At 40.7% G+C, this 8,314-nt stretch overlaps 1 protein-coding gene across 1 annotated transcript in view; it reads left to right on the forward strand.

Annotated features, from left to right (window-relative positions):
* LOC124267874 (daf-12-interacting protein 1-like) overlaps window positions 1–7,214 on the forward strand; it is a 38,102-nt gene extending 30,888 nt beyond the window's left edge. The window contains 3 exon segments of the mRNA XM_046702862.1: window positions 1,162–2,803; window positions 2,806–5,192; window positions 5,828–7,214. Coding sequence (XP_046558818.1) covers window positions 1,418–2,803; window positions 2,806–5,192; window positions 5,828–5,870 — 3,816 coding nt within the window. The 5' untranslated portion in view covers window positions 1,162–1,417 and the 3' untranslated portion in view covers window positions 5,871–7,214.
* The last annotated feature ends 1,100 nt before the right edge of the window (window positions 7,215–8,314 follow it).

The raw sequence follows: 8,314 nt of genomic DNA on the forward strand, positions 1-8,314 counted from the left end.
TCACATTTATTGAGTATTTCTCAAAAATCAAGCGTACTTGTAACCAATAGACTTAATAGGAATTGATTTTTCACATAAATATTTGCGTAATTTACGTAGATACGCAACTTATCTGTACCTCTGTATTATGACTGCATGCACTAGGAACAGAGTGAGAACGTAATGCGAACAGATAGAACTGCCTGAAAACGAGTTGGTTGAGTTAAGAACGAGTTAGAACAGGGTTTTGCTTATTATGAACAAGATAGATCTAGTTCAGAACGGATATAAACTAAGGACAGGATTGAACTGCTGGAAAATGTTGTCCACACAGGGTGAGCGGGCAGTTTTACCCTGTCTAAACATAATGCCAACTGTCTGGGGATAGGGTAAAGACGAGGTAGACGTACTGAGAACTGTTTGTGATCAAACTGGCAGCGTAATTTTTACAAACGTTACATGTTCTATCCTGTTTGAGCCCATTTTACAATTATTTTTTGGATGGGGCAGGACGTACTAAGAACTAACTTGGTGTGACTCAGGCTTAACATGTGTACCAGGAAGTGAAGTGTTTGTGTACATAAGTCTGCTAACATACACTTTAGGTATATAAATAGACCTTAACTTGAATTATTGATAACCTTGGGCTTCCATTTCTTCAGAGAGTCAATGACAACACAAATATTTCTCCTTCAGTTGTAAGACATTTGGAAAATCAGCCCCCTTCTTCAGGTGAAGAAACAATGTATGATACCTGAGTCATGCAAGTTCTCATGTTGATATGGTCACACTTATTGCCAGCACATGACATATGTAGTTGTTGCGTTTGATGGGTGGGGTGTATCACAGTTTCTCACATGTGAGAGATGACATCTGTTTTAGTGTTTCTTTAAGGGAAAAGAGTGTTTTGGGAAATGGAAATTGATAATCCCTGTCAGCAAATACTTCAACACTGACTTGAACCATATCAAACATTATTGCTGTGTGTAGCTTCTCATTTTCTTTGTTGTCACCATGTTCTGGAGCATGAATAATCACTAATGGTTTTGGACGGTCTTATGTTTACATTGACAGTTATAGTACATCTTGACTACAGGTGACCTCCACTTAATCAATCATAACTCACACATACACTCTTGTTTCCATCTCTTCTGTTTTTGATGTTATATATTTTCATTCCAGATTTTCATTTCTGATCCTGCACCTGTAATCGTCACCCCAAAGAAGTCATCATGCTTCATTTAGTTGAAGCAAGGGCCCCCTGGACACTTTCTGACCCAACCAGGCAACTAGATGATCATCTGTTACACTTACAATATATCAACCAACAATATTTGAGGGAGTCAGTTCCATGTCTGTCAATTTTTGTGGATGCTACAATAATGTGAACAATTGTGTTTTGTAACCTGCTGTTTGTGGACAGTGTATAAAAGTCATTATGGGTCAGTCAGGCAGTGCTCAGCTTGAGACCCTTCCACATTATGTCCAGGCTCAGCCTCTTCCTGTGAAAAAGGTGCCTCCTCCTCGTCCATCATCTCCACCCAAGCGACCTCGCACTCCATCCAAGAACCCTAAGTATGCTGTGCCTGAGAATAGGGTTCTTCCTGTTGGAGAACTGCTTCAAAGGAAACTCCGACCTGTGTCACAGGAAATGTCAAAGCAGCATCCCGAGTTTGCAGATTTGTTCCCCAAAAGTGACTCAGATAAAGTCGGGCAGAGAGATGGGGAGGAGGATATGGATGTTAGTGATGACAATGCCAAGATAAGTGATAAATGTGAGAGATCACTGACCAGTGGAGGCAGGGATGTGAATGTAGTTGACATTGAGAAACAGATACATGTTGATAATAAGACTGAATGTGTCGACAATAAGACTGATGCAACTGTAACTATGCATCTGAATGATGTTGTTCCCGATGGAAGACCCAGTAGTTCTGATACGTCTACATCTGCCTCCAATGAGGACCTTTTGAATGGACAATCATCTGATTCCAGACTGAGACGGACTCATTCACTTGATCGTGCACCGATGAAACCTCGTGGCCATAGACGTCATCCTTCAATGACAATGAGTTTAATAAATGAGGAACACACTATTTTTGAGGACCCAAGAGAGAGTCTGGCCGAGACTAGAGATCATTTATATGATAACTGGAGAAAAGAACCTTACACTAATGCAATGCCAACTGGTGTGTCACTGCCTGTAAGAAGCAACTTTGACATTGATGTTACATACAATATGACATATGCCCAGTTGGCTGAACATCGGAGACAGAAACATCTGGAAGAAGTAGAGAGAAAAACTGGTATCAGTGTAGGCCAACTACAGACTGATCTGGCAGATAATAGCAATATTCAGTATAATCCATTTCTGCGACAGGCTTCACGTGAGTCCACACGTAGTACCAGCACTGCTAGTTCTGAAACGGGGGTGAGTAAGCGTAAGAAGAAGAGAGCACCTCCTCCTCCAGGTAGTAAAGTTGAGGATAACACTGACGAGCCGCCTGTTGACTATGACATGGATGAGCCTCCAGTTCCAGTTCTGAAGCAGCACCAACGTCGTATGTCTGTAGCATCAAATGCTTCCATCCCCAGCACCAAGACAAAAGCAGCTCCGCCACCCCCAATCAATGGCTCCAGCATTCTTATGGCTCCTACACAGAGTGGGCCATCATCTACTGTTCCTGTGGCTGTACCTCCTTCTCCTGCTACTGCTCCTGCTCCAGTTCCTGCTCCAGTTCCTGCTCCTCTCCAGTTCCTGCTCCAGCTCCAGCTCCAGCTCCTAAACAGTCTGTATCTTCTCCTTCTGCATCAGTGCCCCCTGTGATGTCACCACCACCTACTCAGTCTTCACACCTTCCTCTGCCAACTTCTCTTCCACCTTCTTGTACACCACCTCCAGTCACTGTTAGATCAGTGGCACCAAGTGACAAAGAAAAGGAAGAAAAACAGGCTATTAGTAAACTAGATGAGCTCATTTCAAGTGAGACTACTGACAACAAACCTATTGATTCTGATGATGATGGTTTAGAAAGTGATAATGAAAATGAAATTGTGAATAATCCAACATCAAAGAGCCCTGAAAAAAGGCTCAATTCTCTTGTTAATGGACATGATGAGAGTGAAAGATATTCTGAAAAAGAACTTGTATTGAAACCAAAGCTACCAACAATCAATCTGCAGAAGCCTAAGGATCAAAATGAAATTTTCCGTGAGCAGTTAGCTAGGGCTTATGAAGATCGAGCGAAGAGGAGAGAGGAAGACCTTAAAAGGAAAGAGGAGGAAGAAAGAAAGAAGAAGCTTCTTGAGCAAGAAAAGGAAGAAGAAGATATAACTGCAAGGTTAGACAAGAAGCATGGTGAATCAGTTGAGATATTGAGAAGGTTGAGTCAAGACTTAGACAAGAAATGGATCAGTAGTAGCAGATCACATTCTCCAGAAGTTTTTTCCAGTCATGAAACTCATGATGATGATGACTTGTCATCAAAAGAAAGCAAATCTCCAGGACATTGCAGAGTTTTCTCTGAAGACTGGACACCCGAGCATGATCTTGGATCAGATGATGACATTGAAGACAGACATACTTCATACTCGCATCAAAGAAGCACATCTGAAGGCTTCAAGTCATCCATAGTTCCAACTAAATTCAATGCATTAAAGAAAAATAGTAAAGGAAAATATATCCGCAAACAGTCTGAATCATCAAACGATGATAAACATAAGTATGGTAGTATTAGAAAATTGAAAAAGACAGTAAACAAAAGTGTTAGGAATGCTTTTGGTTCCTTAAGTCGAGCTTCAGGGAAACTGCTTAGAAAGCAGAAGTCAATGGATTTTGAGTCAACAGATGCTCCTCCTCCTCCACCTCCTCCCTCAAACTGGCATCTCTCTGCATCATCAAATGAGCTGGATAGACCGCTGAGGCCACTAGAAAGGCGTTTGTCACAAGGTAATATTCTGACTTCAGAAGAGGAGAGCTCTGATGAAGAGGAGGAAGCTGAACAGCCACAAGGGATATCCTCCCATTTGGAAATGTTAAAACCTGAACTGAATGGGTACCTCCCAGGACAGACTAATTCTTTACAGCGTGGAAATATAGGTATTGAAAAACCAGAGGGGTTGAGACTTTATAAGAAGAAAAATAAGAAGAAGAATGGGTATGTTCTCAGTACTAACCAAGAGAGAGACCCCAGGGACCTTTTTATGTCAGAACAAATCAAAGTGAAGGAGCGTCAGATTGAGATGGAAAAACACAAACAGCTTGAGATGGAAAAGGAGATGTTGAGACTTAAATCTCTGGAACAGGAGGAGCGCTTCCAACGTCTCCAGACAGCTCACTTCCAACAGCAGCTGCAGATTTTGCAACAGAACATATCAAGCGGAGAATCCACCATCAGTGCTCCCCCACTTCCACCAGCTGGAGGCTTGCCCAGTTACAATCTGCCTGAATATACAGGCCAGTCTCAGCTTTACCCTCATGTGATGAATCAGGGTCAACCTGCTGTCACACAGAGGCTCGACACACGTTTTAGTAATGGAGCCAATGTGCCAACTATGCCCAACCTTACCTCAATCGATATTAACTACCTCAGCAATCTGATGAGAATGAATGGCGTCCAGCCTCCAACATCTTCTCAACAATGGGCATACTTGTTAAATTCAGTTAGTCATTCTGCACAACCAAGGCCAAGCAAGTCCATGTACAGTGGTCCCGAACTTTCGTCTGAGTCTCGACAACTAAAGAGCATGTATGTCACAACTAATGGTCCAGACCTAACAAAGATGTTCCAAGGAAGGAGTCTTGATGATAATCAAATGTCTACTCAGAAGCATAACATGATGGACTTTCTTGGTCCCAAAGGACTATCACAAAGCTTCTGTAGTCTTGACCGACAGCATGATCCTAGTGAGATAAACAATCTGCTACATGAGTACCAGCAGTCAGCAAACCTGCATGCACCATCGATGCCATCTCTGTCTGAGAAGGCAAAGCAAAGATCAAACCCAATGTACTACTCCAGTGATGAGGAAGATCTGTCCAGTGGGTTATCCCCAGCTCGTACAAGTCGAGACCATGTTGTCAGGGTTCATGTAAAGGACTTTCGAGACATCCCTCAGGTTCAGCAACACGATGCTTACCAGAAAGGTGGCAGTGTTGGAGGGTCTGTGTACACTGCATACCATGTTCCAGGACTACCAACACACTTACACAGGTGAGATTGTTTACACTGTCAAACTTTGTCCAGTTTGTCTAGTTTGCCTAGTTTCATAGTGCAGATGCTGTTGTTTTGGAGAGAAATTGCAATGGTCCTCTGGTTAAATATCACAAAAGTGTATTATGTAGCAGACTGGCACAATGTCCGTGAGTAATGATTTAAATGTTGATACAAATCCACAAGATTTCAAATAAGCAAAACTGCAAACCTGGGTTTGGGATGGTACTGGTCTTCATCAACCCTTGCTTCACTGACTTCCTGATCCATATAAGTGTATACCATGATATCAATCACCTGATTGTCTGGTCCACACTAGATCGTTAACAGACTGCCATCATACAGCACAAAAATTGCATATTAGTGGTGCTAAACAGCAAACAAATCCAACCAAATGAAATGAGGACAACACCTTGAAGAACAAGACCCATTGTGTAACTGGTCATTTGGATACTGAGACATTCTTTGAATATATGAATATTTTTCTCACATTGTAACTATAGTTTTCTATACTTTTGTTTCCGGGTATTTTAAGTAAAGGTCAGATCGTCTGTGAACAAAATTTGATCAAACGTGTGGCTTTATTTTCTGTGGAATACTCAGTTGACCAAACCTTGCAATGATTTTTGTTTAAGATTTCCACGAGAGGAGGATAGTTCAAGTGGAGCAGATCGCTAGTCTGACTTGTCATCTTGGATGTGTAGAAACAGATGTCATCTTGGCTGTGTAGAAGCAGATGTCATCTTGGCTCTGTAAAACAGATATTTACTGTCGGGCAGTTGGTGCAGTGCTTGCCTTCATCTTTATGGTGATCATTTTGTTGAGGGGAACATAATGTGACGTGGAACGCCCTCCTGGCATTCAGACTTCCACCCCACTGGAGTGAGGACATAGTGCATGATTGACTAGATGATTTACAAATCAGGCTTACTTTTCATGTGTCTCGACACTCTCATGATTGGCTTCATCCGTACAAGCTTGGTGGAACCTTAAACCCTACGCATCACAGGACGACATGAAGTTAGTGGTGCTTGCCAAGACTTTGACGGAATTTAGTATGAACCAAGCAAAATGTGTATGAGAATGTGTATAGACACTTTCAGAATGTATACAGACAATATGTTGCATGTGTACAGACACTTTCAGAATTTATACAGACAATATGTTGCATGTGTACAGACACTTTCAGAATGTATACAGACAATATGTTGCGTGTCTACAAACTGTTTTAGAATGTATACAGACATTCAGTTTGTACATAGAAATGCTTGTCATGTACTCAGGTTTCTTTGAATATGGATGAAATAATTCTCGAGGTCATCATTTCAACTTTCGGAAAGGTCACAGTTGACCCCTACTGGTTGGCTTGCCACAAGTATGATCAACACTGGCTTGCCACTAGTATGATCAACACTGGCTTGCCACTAGTATGATCTACACTGGCTTGCCACTAGTATGATCTACACTGGCTTGCCACTAGTATGATCAACACTGGCTTGCCACTACAACGATCAACATTATTTGCCATGGTATGCTAAACAAGGCTGCCACTTGTATGATGAGCAAGATGTCTCACTGGTTTGGGCTATACTGGAAAATGTGTGAAATGTCTGTCTGCCGTGTGAAGGCATTCTTCATGTATTGTGTATTTAAAACAGTAGATTGTATTCAGGACAGGGGAAAAATGGAAGTAAAAAGGCTGGTCTTTAACAACAGCCAGACATCTACTGTTTCTGTCTAATAAACAAGAAACAGTCGAGTTGTAAGAGTTTCTGATTTCTGACAAATGAAATGGTTTTACTACTAACATAATGTGTGTGTGGAGGAAGTGGACATTTGTTGTAATTACACTGAAGGATCAATGTGCAATATGAAGAGATGAGATTTACCTCCTTTTTCAGTAAGTGTATGAAAATATTTTTGTGATGACAGATTCCACAATTAGAGTTGTAATCATATTTTATAGCTGTGTATGTTTGTTCTTCTCCTGACTGTGGTCTTGTAAAACGTTTGTGACCCACACCTAAACATTGTGTGTTGTCCAATCACCTTCAAATATGTAACATGTTTATAAGTAAGGGCCAACCTTTCAATGCCAATTGTTGAGATTCTTTTCTGACTGTGATACAACTTTTTCCGATTTGGTGAAAACCCTCTGGCATTGTTAGTAAAATATACATGTTTGCTTTACTTTGTCAAGGGTTACAATGAACATGTATAGGTGAGTTATAGCTAGTTTGTTTCACTGGAAATATTGAGCTTATATTTCAAACAACGATATTTTCAAAGAAAAGAAAATCTTTCATTTAATCAATGCAGCATAAGGTTATTTTCAACACACATTTACCCCTAAACATCTCCACCATGGTGATTCTGAAGTGCCACTGCTACCTATTGAGATATGTCCTCCGAGATGCCATCTTACAGTTACTGACTCTACTTTTATAATTGGTCCTATTTATTTAACATTTTAATTTTCAACCCACGTAACCATTGAGGCTTCCCCAGTAATGGAGGTCAACGTCTGGTAGTCTACATCACATACTCTGTGTATCTCTGTGACAAGTGTAAACTGTCAGGCTTCCCATGACACAAAGCCTATGAAAACACAATGTAGAAAGTGTTTACATGTAATGTGTTATATTTGGGATTGCACTTCCTTAGCAAAGTACAAAATCTGAAATACATTACAATTTTATCCATTTTTGTTATTAAGTTTCCTATTTTGTTTCTTATTTTAAAGTGCAGTTATACTGTAAGAGGTGGACGTTTCCAACTGGAGTTGATATAAAACTGTATTTAACGGAAACCTTTTCACATCCTCTAGTGGTTGTATTTTCATTGCCCTAAGAACAGATTTAGCTTCCTGTGTCTGGTTTAATAAGCCCTGTTGGGTTAGTGCCAATGGTGCAATAATTACAGCAAGTATGGTCACTACACACCTTGTTGAGAATGCCAACCATTCTTACCCAAACTATATGTACAAACATCTGAATTGACAATAAGCCTTGGACTGATGTCCAGCTGTTTTCGAAAGGCCTTATTCCTGTTCAGTTTGTTGCACTGACATGTTTTCCATATACCCTGTGTATTACTGCTTGTTGTAATAGAAATATATGCTT

Source organism: Haliotis rubra, unplaced genomic scaffold (assembly GCF_003918875.1).
Source record: "Haliotis rubra isolate DU_JTF1 unplaced genomic scaffold, ASM391887v1 Scf1343, whole genome shotgun sequence".
NCBI classification, from domain to species: Eukaryota; Metazoa; Mollusca; class Gastropoda; order Lepetellida; family Haliotidae; genus Haliotis; species Haliotis rubra.